Source organism: Aquarana catesbeiana, linkage group LG08, assembly GCF_042186555.1.
Source record: "Aquarana catesbeiana isolate 2022-GZ linkage group LG08, ASM4218655v1, whole genome shotgun sequence".
In the NCBI taxonomy this organism is placed as follows: Eukaryota; Metazoa; Chordata; class Amphibia; order Anura; family Ranidae; genus Aquarana; species Aquarana catesbeiana.
Window position 1 is genome coordinate 306,346,413 of NC_133331.1, and position 20,480 is coordinate 306,366,892.

Below are 20,480 nucleotides of genomic sequence, written 5' to 3' on the forward strand. Positions count from 1 at the left end.
GGCAGTATGTACAGGAGAGGAGTGTGGAGGGTATGACAGTAAGCAGTATGTACAGGAGAGGAGTGTGGAGGGTATGACAGTGGGCAGTATGTACAGGAGAGGAGTGTGGAGGGTATGACAGTGGGCACTATGTACAGGAGAGGACTGAGGAGGGTATGACAGTGGGCAGAATGTACAGGAGAGGAGTGAGGAGGGTATGACAATGGGCAGTATGTACAGGAGAGGAGTATGGAGGGTATGACAGTGGGCAGTATGTACAGGAGAGGAGTGTGGAGGGTATGACAGTAAGCAGTATGTAGAGGAGAGGAGTGTGGAGGGTATGACAGTGGGCAGTATGTACAGGAGAGGAGTGTGGAGGGTATGACAGTGGGCACTATGTACAGGAGAGGACTGAGGAGGGTATGACAGTGGGCAGTATGTACAGAAGAGGACTGTGGAGGGTATGACAGTGGGCAGTATGTACAGGAGAGGAGTGTGGAGGGGATGACAGTGGGCAGTATGTACAGGAGAGGAGTGTGGGGGGTATGACAGTGGGCAGTATGTACAAGAGAGAAGTGTGGAGGGTATGACAGTGGGCAGTATGTACAGGAGAGGAGTGTGGAGGGTATTACAGTGGGCAGTATGTATAGGAGAGGAGTGTGGAGGGTATTACAGTGGGCTGCATGTACAGGAGAGGACTGTGGAGGGTATGACAGTGGGCAGTATGTACAGGAGAGGAGTGTGGAGGGTATGACAGTGGGCAGTATGTACAGGAGAGGAGTGTGGAGGGAATGACAGTGGGCAGTATGTACAGGAGAGGAGTGTGGAGGGTATGACAGTGGGCAGTATGTACAGGAGAGGACTGTGGAGGGTATGACAGTGGGCAGTATGTACAGGAGAGGAGTGTGGAGGGTATGACAGTGGGCAGTATGTACAGGAGAGAAGTGTGGAGGGTATTACAGTGGGCAGTATGTACAGGAGAGGAGTGTGGAGGTTATTACAGTGGGCAGTATGTACAGGAGAGGAGTGTGGAGGGGATGACAGTGGGCAGTATGTACAGGAGAGGAGTGTGGAGGGGATGACAGTGAGCAGTATGTACAGGAGAGGAGTGTGGAGGGTATGACAGTGGGCAGTATGTACAGGAGAGGAGTGTGGAGGGTATGACAGTGTGCACTATGTACAGGAGAGGAGTGTGGTGGGTATGACAGTGGGCAGTATGTACAGGAGAGGAGTGTGGAGGGGATGACAGTGGGCAGTATGTACAGGAGAGGAGTGTGGAGGGTATGACAGTGGGCAGTATGTGCAGGAGAGGAGTGTGGAGGGTATGACAATGGGCAGTATGTACAGGAGAGGAGTGTGGAGGGTATGATAGTGGGCGGTATGTACAGGAGAGGACTGTGGAGGGTATGACAATGGGCAGTATGTACAGGAGAGGAGTGTGGAGGGTATGATAGTGGGCGGTATGTACAGGAGAGGAGTGTGGAGGGGATGACAGTGGGCGGTATGTACAGGAGAGGAGTGTGGTGGATATGACATGGAACCCTTTGGTTCCTCCAAAGGTTGCAAGGGGTTCCTCCAGGTTCCTTGAGGAATGAGCAATTTCTGCCTTTTAGATAAGTTCCCACCGACACCATTGATCTTTTTGGCTATCTGTAAGGGGGTAATTCTTCCCAATGAGCACAAGCGTAAGGAACATTCTTCCCCAACCATGGTTCTATGGAACCCTTGTGTAACTCCAGAGGTAACAAAGGGTTCCTCCAGAGGTTGCTAGGTGCTCCTTGAGAAATTAGCATTTTCTGCCTCTCAGATACGTTCCCACTGACACCATTGTTTTTGTTTACCTATCTGCAAGGGGGTAATTCTTCCCAATGACCATAAGTGTAAGGAGCATTCTTCCCACTGACCATCACACTAATGTATCATGAGATGTAGATGTAGTCATTTTTAACATGGGTTCCCTGAGACTGGCAAGTTATTTCAAGGGTTCCTCTTTGTTGAAAAGATTTAGAAAGGCTGCCCTAGAACATCAGTTGCCACAAATGTGTCTGGACCTTCTGGACTCGATGTCTCAATATAAAAAACCTGAATGGATGGTTCTCTGTGAACTGAGCAAATACCAATCACCAATCTAAGAATTTTGGTCATTTGTAAAAAGAAAAAAAAAAATTGACTCAGACCAGAATATTGTAAAGCATCGAGCTTTATTGTTTATTTTACACAATTTTGCAAAATTGGAATGAACAATTATCACACAATACCACGAAGCTTGAATCTAAATGAAATCTTGTAAAAGTAATAAATATATCAAAATGAATAATAAATATACAGTACATTGGATGGACCAACAAGTAACAATGATGTACACAACAACCAAGAGAACCCTATATAAAGAGTTGTCTATGTATTCCCATATTTGCCCATGTATTTGTTCTATGGAGTCATATATGAGTGTGGGACCGTGTCAGCACTGTTTGTTTAGAGGACCATATTACTATAACGTAATCCCTGTAGACATATACTTAATTACCAAAAGTATTGGGACACCTGCCTTTACACGCACATGGACTTTAATGGCATCCCAGTCTTAGTCCGTAGGGTTCAATATTGAGTTGGCCCACCCTTTGCAGCTATAACAGCTTCAATTCTTCTGGGAAGGCTGTCCACAAGGTTTAGGAGTGCGTCTATGGGAATGTTTGACCATTCTTCCAGAAGAGCATTTGTGAGGTCAGGCACTGATGTTGGGCGAGAAGGCCTGGCTCGCAGTCTCCGCTCTAATTCATCCCAAAGGTGTTCTATCGGGTCGAGGTCAGGCCAGTCAAGTTCCTCCAATAAAGGTACATCTAGCAAGCTTTTTCGAAAATTCAGAGTGCGACCATTTCTTTATTTTATTCTTACTGGACGGTGGTGAGCCGGGGTATGTACCTGTCATCTATTTGCACCTGAAGATTTGCCTGGAGCGGTGTGTGCTCTTCTTAAGTTCCTCCAACCCAAACTCGCTCATCCATGTCTTTATGGACCTTGCTTTGTGCACTGGGGTGCAGTCATGTTGGAACAGGAAGGGGCCATCCCCAAACTGTTCCCACAAAGTTGGGAGCATGAAATTGTCCAGAATGTCTTGGTATGCTGACACCTTAAGAGTACACTTCACTGGAACTAAGGAGCCAAACCCAACCCCTGAAAAACAACCCCACACCATAATCCCCCTCCACCAAATGATTTGGACCAGTACACAAAGCAAGGTTCCTAAAGACATGGCTAAGCGAATTAGGGATGGAGAAACTTGACTGGCCTGCACAGTCCTGACCTCAACCTCATAGAACACCTTTGGGATGAATTAGAGTGGAGAAGGACAGGGGGAGATGGGGTTGTTACACGTTGGAGCACATCTGCGCACCACCTAGAGGAGGTTTTTTTTTCTTAATTTATTTTTATTTAATTTTTTTTGTTTAGGTCTGACCATACTATATAAACCTAAAATAAGGACAATGATATACAAAACCTCACATAAATACAAGATCATTTGTGATGTAACCGACTCATAACCGATTTGTTGACTGTACCATTACTTCATACTACGATGATCTTGTAAAATTTTCTGAATAAAAATATTGGAAAAGAATTAAACCTAAACCTTGTGTGTCCCAAACCTTGTGGATAGCCTTCCCAGGAGAGTTGAAGCTGTTATAGCTGCAAAGGATGGGCCAACTCAATATTGAACCCTATGGACTAAGACTGGGATGCCATTAAAGTTCATGTGCGTGTAAAGGCAGGCGTCTCAATACTTTTGGTAATATAATGTATAATGGGTAGAAGAGACCTTCAGAGGATGACCAGAGGAGACCATCAGGGGATGACCAGAGGAGACCATCAGAGGATGACCAGAGGAGACCATCAGAGGATGACCAGAGAAGACCATCAGAGGATGACCAGAGAAGACCATCAGAGGTTGACCAGAGGAGACCATCAGAGGAGGACCAGAGGAGACCATCAGAGGATGACCAGAGGAGACCATCAGAGGATGACCAGAGAAGACCATCAGAGGATGACCAGAGAACACCATCAGAGGATGACCATCAGAGGAGGACCAGAGGAGACCATTAGAGGATGACCAGAGGAGACCATCAGAGGATGACCAGAGGAGACCATCAGAGAATGACCAGAGAAGACCAGAGGATGTTGTTACAGAAATGCCAAGCAATGATTTATGTGATGTTCGCTAAGATCAGGGGTCTGCTTACCCAACCCAAAATTAGAAGATTGCCAGGACCAGGGTCCTGAAACCAAGCTGACCTTGAAGGATGACGGGGAATTTTCCATTACAGGTCATCACATCACATCTCAAAAGCTTTCAATATTTCACCATATAGATGATATGCCTATCCACCTCCCTCCCTCGGAGAATCTAAGGCTTATAACTTGGAGTTCGGCTCTAACCCCGGCATGTTCGGCTCATTACTAATGAGGACGCTTACCAGTGTGACTTCTCTGGTGTATAACAAGCCCAGCTCTTTGAATGAAACTTTTCCCGCACTCCGAACACGAATAAGGACGCTCACCTGTGTGACGTCTCTGGTGCTCCACAAGGTTTACTTTGTGAATGAAACATTTCCCACACACCGAACATGAATAAGGACGCTCACCTGTGTGACTTCTCTGGTGTGTAAGAAGTGTCTTTTTCAGAATGAAACGTTTGCCACACACCGAGCACGGATAAGGACGCTCACCCGTGTGACTTCTCTGGTGGTTAACAAGATCACCTTTGACCGTGAAAGAATTCCCGCACTCCGAACATGGAAACGGGCGCTCGCCCGTGTGACTTCGCAGGTGTTTAGTAAGATTCCCTTTTTGACTAAAGCGTTTCCCGCACTCCGGGCACGGGAAAGGGCGCTCTCCTGTATGAATTCTCTGGTGTGCTACAAGTCCACCTTTGTGAAGGAAACATTTCCCGCACTCGGAACACGAATAAGGAAGGTCACCAGTGTGATTTTTCTGGTGTAGAAAAAGGCTTCCTTTATCAGCGAAACTCTTCCCGCACATTGAACATGGATATGGACGCTCGCCCGTGTGTTTTCTCTCGTGCAACAAGAGGTTTCCTTTCTGAGCGAAACGCTTGCCGCACGTGGAACACGAAAAAGGACGCTCACCAGTGTGACTTCTCTCGTGTCGATCAAGGCCAGTTTTCTGAGTAAAACTTTTCCCACACTCTGAGCATGAAAAAGGACGCTCGCCTGTGTGATGTCTCTGGTGTCTAAGGAGGTTGCTTTTCAAAGCGAAACACTTCCCGCACACCGAACAGGAAAAGGGTCTCTCGCCTGTATGACTTCTCTCGTGTCCGTGAAGATTTTTTTTATCAGTGAAACATTTCCCGCACTCTCCACATGTGAAAGGACGCTCACCCTTGTGACGTCTCTGGTGTCTAACAAGGTATCTTTTCTCAGTGAAGCTTTTACCGCACTCTGAGCATGAGAACGGACTTTCACTCTTGTGACTTTTCTGGTGTCTAATAAGGTATCTTTTCTCAGTGAAACTTCTACTACACTCTGAGCATGAGAAAGGACGCTCACTCGTGTGACTCCTCTGGTGTGCAAGAAGGTCCTTGTTTTTAGTGAAAGATTTCCCGCACACTGAACAGGACAATGAACGCTCTTCTGTGTGAACTGCTTCATTACTTATGGATATCTTGAAATTAGATGGACCTTTTGACCTAACCTTTCTCAAAGTCTTTAGCTGTATTTCTGGAGCAATAGTTTGTGATTTGTCAGAGGATTCCTCGGGGTTAGAGACATCTATTGACTGATCTAAATGGTGAGGTCTTTGATGTCTGATATCAGTAATGGGATTTACTTCTGGAGAAGGCTGTGTGAGGCCATTATCTTCTGCATCACAACTCGGAGGTAAAGTGAGTCCTTCAGAGGTATTCCTGTTCTGTGCAGAGTGGTCATCTGTTGAAAAGCAATTTATAAAACATGTTAAAGATATATTTTTTCCTACATTTAGTCATATCCTGTATGTTGGCACCTCATGTCTAGGAAACATACTGAAGAACAGAGATGGACCATATGGTTTACAACATCTCCTCCTCATTTGTTGGGAACTTGACATTATATTGAGGAATGGAGATGGACCTTTCATATGGTGTACAGTATCTCCTCCTCATTTGTTGGGAACATGACGTTATATTGAGGAATGGAGATGGACCTTTCATATGGTGTATAGTATCTCCTCCTCATTTGTTGGGAACATGACCTTAAATTGAGGAATGGAGATGGACCTTTCATATGGTGTACAGTATCTCCTCCTCATTTGTTGGGAACATGACATTATATTGAGGAATGGAGATGGACCTTTCATGTGGTGAACAGTATCTCCTCCTCATTTGTTGGGAACATGACGTTATATTGAGGAATGGAGATGGACCTTACATATGGTGTACAGTATCTCCTCCTCATTTGTTGGGAACATGACGTTATATTGAGGAATGGAGATGGACCTTTCATATGGAATACAGTATCTACTCCTCATTTGTTGGGAACATGACGTTATATTGAGGAATGGAGATGGACCTTTCATATGGTGTACAGTATCTCCTCCCCATTTGTTGGGAACATGACGTTATATTGAGGAATGGAGATGGACCTTTCATATGGAATACAGTATCTACTCCTCATTTGTTGGGAACATGATGTTATACTGAGGAATGGAGATGGACCTTTCATATGATGTACAGCAGTGGTTCTCAACCCTTCTAGTGCCGTGACCCCTTGATAAAATTTCCCAAGTTGTGGGGACCCCTAACAGTAAAATTTTTATAGCGTGGGTTGTCAGCACCCAAGGCAAGACAAGTAATTTGCGCCCCTAAACCCATGGACATAGAGCGTTCCCTGAGTCCCTTCCACTTGTACAGTATTAAAACCCTTTATGGTACATTTTAGGATGTTCTACTTTCTCTTTGTTCTCCTTTCTTTCCCTTTTATCTCTCTCTATCCTAATGTCTTGTTTTTTTTCCCCATCCCTCTCTCTAGCCATCTTTCTTGTTCTTTCTCCTATTTTTTCTCTCCCTTTTTCTTTGTTCCTCCCCCTCTTTTCCTCTCCCTTTAGTCTCTATTTTTATTCCTTCTCTTACTCCTTGGTGGGGGGAATGGGATGAGTGGCAGTGCTGGGGGGGAGTTCTGATCAGCCAACTTAGGTGCTCTTGATTAAGGTCATCTGCTGATCTGAGAACTGTAGTGGGGACTTTTAATGGCAACTCTAAAAACAGGTAGTGTTACTCACTGTGTCTCCAGCTCTGTGTGTGTCTCGTAGCAGTGACACCTTTGCCGAAATCCAGAGATAGGGTCTCCTCTAGCCCCTCCCACTTCACATTCCTCACCAGTCAGCTGATCTCTAGTCTCTGCCCCCCCAGCCATGCCGTGAACTGAATGGGGGGCCGCAAAAAGGCTGGGAGAGCGGTGCGGGCATCAGGAACAGCCCAGGATTTGGTGACCCCTGGCAAATTGTCATTTGACCCCCGAGGGGGTCCCGACCCCCAGGTTGAGAACCAGTGATGTACAGTATCTCCTCCTCATTTGTTGGGAACATGACATTATATTGAGGAATGGAGATGGACCTTTCATATGGTGTACAGTATCTCCTCCTCATTTGTTGGGAACATGACGTTATATTGAGGAATGGAGATGGACCTTTCATATGGTGTACAGTATCTCCTCCTCATTTGTTGGGAACATGACATTATATTGAGGAATGGAGATGGACCTTTCATATGGTGTACAGTATCTCCTCCTCATTTGGTGGGAACATGACATTATATTGAGGAATGGAGATGGACCTTTCATATGGTGTACAGTATCTCCTCCTCATTTGTTGGGAACATGACGTTATATTGAGGAACGGAGATGGACCTTTCATATGGTGTACAGTATCTCCTCCTCATTTGTTGGGAACATGACGTTATATTGAGGAATGGAGATGGACCTTTCGTATGTGTACAGTGTCTCCACTTTATCTGTGCGCAACAATGTGACACTGCAGGCTGATTGAATTTACGTACCACATCCAGACCACTGAAGTAAACATAAAGAATACTTTTTTTCTGATGAGAACTGGAGGGTTGTATATTATATGGTGTACAATATTTCCACCTCAATTGTTGTGGACACTGGGTAGTGGGGTAGGTATATTGGTGATGTTCTTACATTGTCAGTATTTAAGGGTTATCTATCTTTGTCAAAGTAAAGGATGTGAAGTTTTCCCATATTGTACAAGGGCAGCACAGACCGTGTGTGATTGAAGGAAACAAAGTGGAACCCAATACAGAGAGGATTCTTTTCTGTAAGAGCTGTAAAAGTTATTTTTTTTTCTGATTGTTTTTGTTTATTTTAATCGGGAATCAATGAATTTATCTTTGATGGAAAATTGGGCCAAGCTTTATATGGGTTTTTGGCCTTTCTTTGGGTCAACAGATTTTCTAAGAGCGAAGCTTGCCCTTAAGGTTTATTACTTACTTGTGTCCATATGTAGAGAAGATTCCTCCTGTTTACTTTTCTTTTTCCTTTTCCTTTCAGTCTTCTTCATAGACTTCTGAGCTCCCTTCACCAATGTCTCTTCTTCCTCTTTAATGTCTTTTTGTTTCACGCCCTAACCCCCAAAAATGATAGAATACATTTTCAAAAAGCAACAATAGAGATTTACATAGAAGAATGTCATCTCATGCTTTAAATGAGTTTTAACCCCCGTTCTCCAGTTCCACCTACCTGATGATGGTGAAGAATCTCCTGATTTTTCTGTGTGGAATCCCGGGAATACAAAGGACAAGGACATCTCACTGGTAGGTTCCCATTACTGGATCCATCTGTAGGAAACACACACACTGACTGAATACATTGTTTCTATGTGTTTATCAGATGATGGGGGATCTAGGTGGACCCTCCGTACTGCTCTCTCCTTTACAATAAAGTCTCCTCTTACCCAGGGATGTGAGGGGCGGTTGATTGTCCATCATGACGTCCTTGTAGAGATCCTTGTGTCCTTCTAAATACTCCCACTCCTCCATGGAGAAATAGACAGTGACATCCTGACACCTTATAGGAACCTGACACACACAATGATACAGTCACCATCCAGACACATCCCTTGTCTGTTACTGGATAATGTCCCAGAATTCCCGGCACCGCTCACCTCACCCATCAGCAGCTCAATCATCTTGTTGATGACTTCTAGAATCTTCTTGGCATTGCTAACCTCTGTTGTCAGGCACTGAGGTGGAGGCACTGTGATGGGTGCTGTTCCATGAAGATATTTGCTGGGTGTTAATGAATCACCAGATATTTTCTTCACAACTTTACAATCCTGAGAGAGAAAAAGTAACAATTATTGCTATAGACTTCCAAGAATCCTCCTTAACACATAGATGTGGTCTTGGGTTTAGTTACAAAAATAGGAGTGATGTCATGTGACCTCCCAGAATCCTCCTCACCTCTCCGGTCAGGTCTTTTTTAATTAATAGAGATAAGAGTAATGTCATGTGACCTTCCAGAATCCTCCTCACCTCTCCGGTCAGGTCTGTGTTATATTAATAGAGATAAGAGTGATGTCATGTGACCTCCCAGAATCCTCCTCACCTCTCCGGTCAGCAGGTGAATGATCTCCAGGGTGAGGTCCAATATCCTCTCAGTCATGTGACTTTGGTCTTTACCCATCCTCGTTGATGTGGCCATTGGATCTGTTCTGCACCCTTCTTTCTGTGGATAAATAATAAATTGAGAATTATCTGAAGCATAAGACTTCATAACTCGCTTCTCGGCAATTTTGGCTAAGATCAAGTGTAGTACTGTATATTAATATTGTACCTGGACTATAAACCAACGACACTGGATAGAAAGTTGCATACATGACTCTACATCCGGAATGTCTCTGAACTACAAAACAGCCGCTCTTTATGTACAGTTGGCTCTATACTTAGGATGTATCTAAACTCGAAACCAGAGACTCTGGATGGACAGTTGGATAAATGGCTCTATATTTAGGATGTATCTGGTCTATAAACCAGAGACTCTGGATGGACAGTTGGATAAATGGCTCTATATTTAGGATGTATCTGGTCTATAAACCAGAGGCTCTGGATGGACAGTTGGATAAATGGCTCTATATTTAGGATGTATCCGGTCTATAAACCAGAGGCTCTGGATGGACAGTTGGATAAATGGTTCTATATTTAGGATGTATCTGGTCTATAAACCAGAGACTCTGGATGGACAGTTGATAAATGGTTCTATATTTAGGGTGTATCTGGTCTATAAACCAGAGGCTCTGGATGGACAGTTGGATAAATGGTTCTATATTTAGGATGTATCTGGTCTATAAACCAGAGACTCTGGATGGACAGTTGATAAATGGTTCTATATTTAGGATGTATCTGGTCTATAAACCAGAGACTCTGGATGGACAGTTGGATAAATGGTTCTATATTTAGGGTGTATCTGGTCTATAAACCAGAGGCTCTGGATGTACAGTTGGATAAATGGTTCTATATTTAGGATGTATCCGGTCTATAAACCAGAGGCTCTGGATGGACAGTTGGATAAAATGTTCTATATTTAGGATGTATCCATCTGGTCTATAAACCAGAGGCTCTGGATGGACAGTTGGATAAATGGCTCTATATTTAGGATGTATCCGGTCTATTAGAATATAAACATTGCTATACAGTATATACACATAACATATATTTTTATTAATGGCTCCACATAATCATATACATTATAAAGAGAGAGAGAGGGAGAGAGAAAACAGCATCTGCTGGAGATAAAAGACATCACAGTGACTATGGAGGAAGAGGACGGAACATGACGGGGGGGGGGGGGGGGGGGGTTACTGGGTGTAAATAGAAAATAAGATCTTATTACCTCCTCTGCTGCCAGTTCCAGCAATGTCTCCTCTCTACTTCCTCCCGACTCACCTCTCACCCAGAACTTCCTGTCTGTTTTTCACCACTTCCTATTTTTACCTCGGATAATTTCCTGTCTCTGCGTTCCACTGACAATACATAGACTCGCCTGTTGTAGAGAATATAAAATCTGTAGCCTATATTGCTTTTTTTTCGCTGCATTCTTCCGTTCTTTTGTCTAAATTATACTCCGGGAAAATAAAAACAATGAAACATAGATAGAAATTATTTATTTAATTATTAAGAATTTAGGAAAATTGTGTCATTGTTAACCTATGACATATCTCAATTGACCTGCACCATCCGGAGTCCTTCTCTTTTTCCATATGTCTTGTGTTAGGTACCTGGTAGGAGAAGACCTCTCATACAACGCTGGTTCAGAAGCCACTGGAGTGGGAACAGTGGTCTCCTGAGCGCAGTGGGGTAGGAGTGCCTGTTGAAGTAGAGCACTGGTTCTCAACCTGGGGGTCGGGACCCCCTCGGGGGTCAAATGACAATTTGCCAGGGGTCACCAAATCCTGGGCTGTTCCTGATGCCCGCACCGCTCTCCCAGCCTTTTTGCGGCCGCCTATTCAGTTCACGGCATGGCTGGGGGGGCAGAGACTAGAGATCAGCTGACTGGTGAGGAATGTGAAGTGGGAGGGGCTAGAGGAGACCCTATCTCCGGATTTCGGCATAGGTGTCACTGCTACGAGACACACACAGAGCTGGAGACACAGTGAGTAACACTACCTGTTTTTAGAGTTGCCATTAAAAGTCCCCACTACAGTTCTCAGATCAGCAGATGACCTTAATCAAGAGCACCTAAGTTGGCTGATCAGAACTCCCCCCAGCACTGCCACTCTTCCCATTCCCCCCACCAAGGAGTAAGAGAAGGAATAAAAATAGAGACTAAAGGGAGAGGAAAAGAGGGGGAGGAACAAAGAAAAAGGGAGAGAAAAAATAGGAGAAAGAACAAGAAAGATGCTAGAGAGAGGGATGGGGAAAAAAAACAAGACATTAGGATAGAGAGAGATAAAAGGGAAAGAAAGGAGAACAAAGAGAAAGTAGAACATCCTAAAATGTACCATAAAGGGTTTTATTACTGTACAAGTGGAAGGGACTCAGGGAACACTCTATGTCCATGGGTTTAGGGGCACAAATTACTTGTCTTGCCTTGGGTGCTGACAACCCACGCTATAAAAATTTTACTGTTAGGGGTCCCCACAACTTGGGAAACTTTATCAAGGGGTCACGGCACTAGAAGGGTTGAGAACCACTGAAGTAGAGTCTCTGATGCTGAAGAGAGGTAGAGATCCCTCAGGGATGGCTGGACTGCAGATCAGGTGGAGACTGGAGGCAGCAGGCTGGAACACTGGAGATGCAGAGATCGCTGAAGCTGAAGGTGCAACAGCAAAGAACAAACAGCAGGCACAAGCAGAGTCAGACAGTCCGGGTCAGCAGGTAGGTGAGACAGGCAATAATGGCAGGCAGAGGCAGGAGCAGTAGAATAGTCAGGCAGGTCGGGTCGGATAGGAGCGGGACGGATGGTCAGACAAGCCGAGTCAAATCAGGTAACAATCAATCAGGTGCAGGTTACAGGAATCACAGAGCTGAGACGAAGCAGCAATGTGCCAGCGGCACAGGGGAACTCTTATGCGCTCTTTGGCGCCAAAACGGCGCTAACGCGAATGCGTGCGCGCAAGCATCGCGCTGATGCCCAGAAACAGCAGGACTTTGCTGCAATGGTCGCACAGGAGCGCGCCGGCGCATGCAAAGGCTCCCTGACATTGCTCCCCCCAAGGGGCAGCCTCCGGATGCCCATAAGCCTTCTCTTCTCAGGGTGGGTAGAAAAATAGGCGCAAACTAAACGCCTAGCATGCACATTACTATCTGGTTACTTTCTGGGCCGTAGCCTTTCCACTTAATTAGGAACTGGGTTTGTCCCTGTCTTCTTCTGCAATCAAGGATAGCCTCAACCTCAAATTCCTCGCTGCCATCAATCAAAACAGGTTCAGGAGGTCTAGTTCCTCTACCAGGGAAGGGATCAGGTACAGCAGGTTTAAGCAGAGACACATGGAATACTGGGTGAATCTTAAGAGAGTCAGGCAAGGTCAGTTCGTAAGACACTTCATTGATTTTCCTCTTAACCGGGAAAGGTCCCATAAATCTAGGTGCCAACTTCTTAGAAGGACATGCTAATTTGATATTACTTGTAGAAAGCCATACCTGGTCACCAAGCTGTAACTTCAATTCCCCTCTTCTTTTTCGGTCGAAGATTCTCTTGCCGTCTGCCTGAGCCTTGAACACTGCCTCCTGCAACATCTGGTTGTTGTGACTGAGGAAATCCACTGTACTCTGTACTGCTGGAACTGAAGACTCTGGAAGAAAATTGGGTAGAAAGGTTAGATGGAAGCCATAATTGGCGAAAAAGGGGGATTGACCGGTGGCAGAATGTTTAGCATTATTGTAGGCAAATTCTGCCAAAGGCAGCAGGGATACCCAATCATCCTGTGAGAAGGATGTAAAGCATCTGATGTACTGCTCAAGGGTCTGATTGGTCCTCTCCGTCTGTCCATTAGTCTGAGGATGATAGGCCGAGGACAAGACCAGTATGATTTTTAAAGTTTCACACAGGGCTCTCCAAAAACGTGAGGTGAATTGTACCCCTCTATCAGAGATTATGTTTACAGGGACTCCATGAAGTCTGATGATTTCCTTGATGAATATATGAGCCGTTTCTATAGCCGATGGAGTTCCTCTTAATGGAAGAAAATGAGCCATCTTAGTTAAACAGTCCACTACCACAAAGATGGCAGAACACCCCTCAGAACATGGAAGCTCTACAATAAAGTCCATGGAAATCATCTTCCAGGGTCTGTCTGGTACAGGTAAAGGTTTTAACAAGCCCCAAGCTCGATTCCTGGATGTCTTATTCTGGGTACAGATAGGGCAGGAGCTGACATATCTTTTGCAAAAGTCTTTTAAATTGGGCCACCAGAATGTACACTGCACCAATTCCAGGGTCTTGAGAACCCCAAAGTGACCTGCCAGTGGGTGATCGTGAAGAAGCGTCAAGACCTTGACCCGAACCTCCTCAGGGACAAAAATTTGGCTTCGTCTCCAGAACAATCCATCTCTGTTAATCAAGGTAATCCCTGTAGGCCTGGCTGATTCAGAGGATGCTTCCTTAATCTGGGAGAGAAGATCTGTTTGTAGGAGTAGGAAATTGTTTGCAGGTAAGATGGTGTCAGGAGTAGATAAGTCCTTTGGGTTGTCATGCATTCGTGACAACGCATCTGGTTTAATATTTTTTGAGCCTGGCCCATAAGTAATGTGGAAGGAAAAACGTGAGAAGAACAGAGCCCAGCGGGCTTGTCGAGGCTTTAGTCGTTTAGCAGATCGCAAGTACTCCAGATTTTTATGGTCAGTGTAGATTAGTACTGGACGCATAGCCCCCTCCAACAGGTACCTCCCCTCCTCTAGTGCAGTCTTAATAGCGAGAAGCTCCTGATCACCAACATCATAGTTTTTCTCCGCAGGAGAGAGTTTCCGGGAGAAGAACCCCACAGGATGCATTACGTCTTTACTACCCTTGCATTGTGAAAGTATCGCACCTACCGCTATCTCAGAAGCATCTACTTCTAAAATTAATGGTAATGATGGTTCAGGATGGCTGAGGATAGGTGCTGAGGTGAATAGCCTCTTGAGGTTCTCGAAGGCATCTTGGGCTAGTTGATTCCAGGAAAAACGGGTATTCTGTTTGGTCAACTGCGTGATGGGTGCAATTATGGCTGAGAACCCCCTGATAAATTTCCTGTAAAAGTTTGCAAACCCAATAAACCGTTGAACCCCCTTCTTGTCCAGGGGTACCGGCCAGTCCAGAACAGCGGAAACCTTCTGCGGGTCCATCTTGATGCCAGTTGAAGAAATTATCAACCCCAGGAATTGAATGCTCTGTTGCTCGAACTCACATTTCTCTGCTTTTGCATAAAGTCTGTGTAAGCGGAGACGACCCAGCACCCGGCGAACATGTTCTCGATGTAGATCCAGAGATTCTGAAAAGATCAAGATATCGTCCAGATATGAGATCACGAACACATCTAGGAAGTCCCTGAGAACATCATTGATCAGGTGTTGGAAGGTCGCAGGGGCGTTGCAGAGTCCGAAGGGCATAACTAGATATTCATAATGCCCGAATCGGGCCAGAAAGGCTGTTTTCCACTCGTGCCCAGCCCGGATACGGATCAGATTATAGGCCCCTCTTAGATCAAGTTTCGTAAAAATGATGGCAGTCCTTAATTTCTGGAACAGTTCAGGTATCAAGGGTAAGGGATACCGATTCTTGACCATGATTTTGTTCAGTTCTCGGTAATCTATACATGGGCGGGGAGACTTGTCCTTCTTAGTGACAAAGAATATTCGGGCACCAGCTGGGGAGGTGGAGTGGCAAATGAATCCCTTGGCCAGGTTTTCATCTATATATGTCTTTAGTACTTCTTGTTCCTTTTCTGATAAAGGAAAGATGCGTCCGAATGGAATTTCGGATCCTGGTAGCAACTCGATGGGGCAGTCGTAGGGACGATGAGGTGGGAGAGAGTCTGTCCCCTTTTTACTGAAAACATCAATGTATTCGTGATAGTGATTAGGTATGGCCTGGCAATTTTTCTGGTCAGTGTCCAGACAAAGCAGAGTGGCTGAAGAATCTGGATCTTTCATCAAACAATGCTCTTGACAGTAGGATGACAGGAATTTTACTTCTCCGGATGCCCAATGGATGTGTGGGTTGTGGGCCTGCAGCCAGGAAATGCCCAGGATAATAGGGAACAAAGGAGAGGTGATGGCATCAAGGACCAGCAGTTCCTTATGTTGGGAAGAAATGGTAGCAGGTAATGGCAGGGTTTCTTGCGTTACTTGTCCGGATCTGATGCGGGAGCCATCGGCAAGAAATACAGAGAGTCCATGGGTTTTAGTCCGTAAAGGGATGTTATGTTGGCTGGCAAAAGTTAAATCAATAAAGCAGCTGCATGCTCCGGAGTCAATAATGGCGTTGACTGGGATTATCTCTTCTTGGAGCTGTAACGAGAGAGGAATGGCAAGGTGGGTAGAATTCGTAGATAAAGCAGAGAGACTGGTATGCACAGGAGATGGACACTTACTTATTTTAACTGGACAATTATGGACATAGTGCCCGGTTCCTGCCAATAGAGACACAGATTGAGTTGCCGACGTCGGGCACGTTCTTCGGAAGACAGGGCAGGTCGCATCAGTCCTAACTGCATCGGTCAAGAGGTGTCAGGTGTGACGTTAGCAGGATTCATAATGGGTGAGGGTAGGTAGCGTGCTGCAGGAACCGGAGCTCATGCTGTCATCCAGGTCGGGCGGGTTTGTTGAACAGAGCGTTCAGAATGGTTAAAGAGATCAAGGCCTCAAGAGTATTTGGGACACCCACTCGAGCAAGTTCATCTTTTAGTCCTTCGGATAGACCCATGCGGAACTGGTGGCGCAGGGCCGCATCATTACACCGTTCCAACGCCTGAAGTCAGTAACATAGTCCTCAGCGGGTCTGCGGCCTTGGAGCGCGAACAGAGCTGATTCAGCTGTGGCAGTCAGTTGGGGGTCTTCATATAGTTGCGCCATGGCTTCAAAGAAAGATGATAAAGATTGGGTTAGAGCAGAGTCCCCTTCAAGTAAACGGTGGGCCCAGGTCTGAGGTTCTCCTTGTAGGAGGGAAATTACAAATCCCACTTTGGTGACTTCCAGTGAGAAAGTTCGGGACTGTAGGGCAAAGAAGAGCTGGCAGGCATTGCGAAAGGCCCGAAACTTAGCCCGGTCTCCGGAGAACCTTTCAGGAATAGGGACCCTCGGTTCAGGTGGAAGCATCACAACTGAAGGGGCTGAAACAGTCTGTGTTGGAGCTGCGGCTGAAGAAGAGGCTGTAGGGTTAGACCCTGCAAGATTCTGAACTTGTCCTTCCAGTCTGTTATAATTATCCTGAAGGGATTGCACTGCTTGAGTGAGGGCTGCCAGGTGCGTACATATTTCCTTCATTGGAGAGGTGTCCCCTGCAGGCTCAGTCATGGCTGCTTCGTACTGTTAGGTACCTGGTAGTAGAGCCTGACTTGTAGGAGAAGACCTCTCATACAACGCTGGTTCAGGAGCCACTGGAGTGGGAACAGTGGTCTCCTGAGCGCAGTGGGGTAGGAGTGCCTGTTGAAGTAGAGTCTCTGATGCTGAAGAGAGGTAGAGATCCCTCAGGGATGGCTGGACTGCAGATCAGGTGGAGACTGGAGGCAGCAGGCTGGAACACTGGAGATGCAGAGATCACTGGAGCTGAAGCTGAAGGTGCAACAGCAAAGAACAAACAGCAGGCACAAGCAGAGTCAGACAGTCCGGGTCAGCAGGTAGGTGAGACAGGCAATAACGGCAGGCAGAGGCAGAGTTGGTAGACAAGCAGAGATCGGCAAGGGTATCAGGCAGGAGCAGTAGAATAGTCAGGCAGGTCGGGTCGGATAGGAGCGGGACGGATGGTCAGACAAGCCGGGTCAAATCAGGTAACAATCAATCAGGTGCAGGTTACAGGAATCACAGAGCTTAGACGAAGCAGCAATGTGCCAGCGGCACAGGGGAACTCTTATGCGCTCTTTGGTGCCAAAACGACGCTAACGCGCACCTGCGCACAATCGCCGCGCGCCCGAGCGCCGCGCTGATGCCTAGAAACAGCAGGACTTTGCTGCAATGTTCGCACAGGAGCGCGCCGGCGCATAGGCGCATGCAAACGCCCAGGTCTGGCGCCAGTGGCTCCCTGACATCTTGTTTCTGGAGCCAATGAGGAACTGCGTTTTGGCGACACCTACTTGGATTACGACAACAAGGAGAGGGGCGCCTCTGAATATATATCATAAACACATTTTATTAAAACAGCAATATCCACTCACATAAAAGTTGGAGAAGTTGCATTCAGGTCAGTTGGCTGAGCTTGTAGAGATGCAGTGGAACTACAGGTCACAGCGGTTCCTGCAGGGCATGTGAAGTCCAGGGAGGAAGGATGAGCTGGTACAGCCAGGTGCAATCTCTTGCAGTTATCAGTCCAACGCATATCCTGCTGTATTAGCCTGGTGGTGTCCTGGATGTCAGGATAAGGGTTCCAAGTAGGAAAAAACAGGGGAGGGGGGGACGCCAGAGCAACCGTTCGGCTGCGCTGCCGCTCACCACTATGTACTGAGAGCCTCTAAGCTAGAACACGGCCGGCCATGCGGAGGATCACAACGAGGCTTGGGGAGCAAACAGAGCGTGGCGCCCGGTGATGACGTCACACGTATGCGACGCGTTTCAGAATCGGCTTGCCATTGGTGGAAGAATGGTCGCATTCCTTTATCAATGCTTGATTAACCTGTCGGCTAATTGCCAGCTCCTTTCTCTCCACAGTTACTCAGCTGTTGATGATATCCTGCTCATCAGTCCTGCCCACTTAAGCCGTCCAGCCCAAAGGATCTCTGCCTTCGCCTTGGTCAACATCACAGAGCCTATCTCCTGCGTTCCTGTTTAAAGACTTGCGTTGCTGACATCCCTTCTGGCTCCAGATCCTGCTTGCTGTTCCACTACATTGATCCCTGACTTCTGGCTTGGCTGACTATCCGTTCTGGTTACTGAACTTTGGCTATGTTTTGACTATGTTTCTTCTTTTTACTTTTATTATTAAACATGTGTGATTTAACTGTACTTCTGTCTTGGTCTGATTTCATGGCTTCTAACAGGGTGAAGGAGTAAATGCACAGGTCACATACAATGGGAGGTTGGAGATGAAGGGGTCGATGTACAGATTTGGGAGGTGAGGTGTTACATATACTGTAGAGGGGTGAATGACATTAGATGGGTAGACATTAATACTATTGGTGTTGGCCTTTGGTCAAGAGGCTTTCTATCCTCTCACAAACTGGTCGGAGTGTGATGCCTTCCTGATCAACAAGAGCACAGTTCCTGGAGAATGTACTGGTATGTCCTTCCATAACAGTAGGGGAGTGGATCGGCCGTAAATCTACAGTGGCTGGTCCACAATTAAAAAGCATATACTGTATTTCAGGGGTCCCCAGGCCGTGGACTGGTGCCGGTCCGTGGCCTGTGGATGACCGGTCCGCACAGGTCTACCACAGACTGCAGTCACTGCTAACCCCCTGCTGTGCGGCCATGCCCTGTGTGCTCTCTCGGCTCCCCCCGCCCGGCCAACAATGTCACCCAATCAGCAGGCAGGGGCAGAAGGTGCTGCAGATCAAAATGGAGAGCGGGAGTCTTTTCATATTAAAAAGCAGGTAATCAGGTGAGGACACACGGATTGAGAACAGCCTCTGACCTGCCAATGGTAGGAGTTCTGTGCAGGAGAGGCAGAGAGCACCACTTTGTATGGTTACACCAGATTCAAAGAGAATTACCTCCAAGTCGTAGATAATGTAACTATAGTGATTGAGACCAACTCTCAGTTGGCATACAGAAACAGGCAGAGAGCCTGTCTCCGTACCTTGTATAGCAGGCAGCATGTTTGCCACCACTACTCTTGCCCCTCCGCACCTGTCACCGGTTGTCAAGGAGGCTGTTGACTGTTCGCTTCACAGTCGACAGCCTTCTAGCTACCAGTGATGCTGACAGTGGGTGGAGCCTGATGGGCATTCAGAAACACGGCTGGCACAGTAAAAGACAAGTACGTAAACACTTCTCCTTTGGCAGTGCCAGTATGATGGAGATCTTTCCCATCTTCTAACTGTCACATAGACCGATAATGCTAATGCCCATGGGGTGATTAGGGTGTGCCCAGGCGCACCCTGTGCACACGCCTATGGTGACTGCATTATATCTGTGCTTTATTCAGTTACTAATAAACTACACTTTAGGAGCACCCTCTCTCTCTTTATTTTTTGTGCATATTTACCCAGGTTCCTTTAGTTGAGAGGAGCAGGAGCGTTGAGAGGAGCAGGAGCATAAAGTGTTCCCTTTGGCCACATTTGGGCTTCTTAGGACTTAATTTTGGGCAGTTAATGACAAGAACTTACTCATTGTTGTGCAAAATCTGGCACAGCTCGGCATAAAAACCAATCAGCTCCCAGGTTTTTTTTGTCAAAGCTTAACTGAACAAGCTAAATGTAGTAGCTGATTGGCTACCATGCAGAGCTGCACCAGATTTTGCACTCTCCAGTTTTACTAAACCCCTATTATGTTTACTTGTATAAACCCACCTCTGCTCAGCATGCCTCAGTTTTTGCTAGTGTCCTAGAAAGTTGCATGCCTTTTCTTCAGCTCTCCTAAACAAAGTCTAACAAACCTCTTTGCCTGCTAACCTCGGTGACATTAATCAAGACTCCTTTCCATACCGTCTTTACATAGCAGCTCTCCAGATTGACAGCTCCCCGATACTGGCTAGCTTTGGAAGTCATACACAGACTTCACTAGGCTGGGCCTACAGGGCTAGCCTGGAATGTGACCTTCAGGAATTGGGCCTAGTATTGCGGCACTTTCCAGACCTAAGTGCACTGTGTTAGTTAGCCACAGAGCGTTTTCTGGGTCCAGAGCCATGGACCGGGGAGTCCTG

General features: G+C 46.3%; 1 protein-coding gene across 1 annotated transcript in view; it reads right to left on the minus strand.

The window, feature by feature from the left end:
* LOC141106903 (uncharacterized) overlaps positions 1 to 20,480 on the minus strand; it is a 42,314-nt gene that overhangs the window by 13,724 nt on the left and 8,110 nt on the right. Inside the window, exons 6-15 of the mRNA XM_073597832.1 lie at positions 15,240 to 15,515; positions 13,568 to 13,661; positions 10,881 to 10,904; positions 9,597 to 9,716; positions 9,154 to 9,324; positions 8,944 to 9,067; positions 8,730 to 8,827; positions 8,481 to 8,613; positions 4,436 to 5,921; positions 4,163 to 4,264 (exon numbers count right to left, since the gene is read on the minus strand). Of these exons, the coding sequence (XP_073453933.1) occupies positions 4,163 to 4,264; positions 4,436 to 5,921; positions 8,481 to 8,613; positions 8,730 to 8,827; positions 8,944 to 9,067; positions 9,154 to 9,324; positions 9,597 to 9,716; positions 10,881 to 10,904; positions 13,568 to 13,661; positions 15,240 to 15,515 (2,628 nt within the window). The remainder of the gene's footprint in view (positions 1 to 4,162; positions 4,265 to 4,435; positions 5,922 to 8,480; positions 8,614 to 8,729; positions 8,828 to 8,943; positions 9,068 to 9,153; positions 9,325 to 9,596; positions 9,717 to 10,880; positions 10,905 to 13,567; positions 13,662 to 15,239; positions 15,516 to 20,480) is intronic.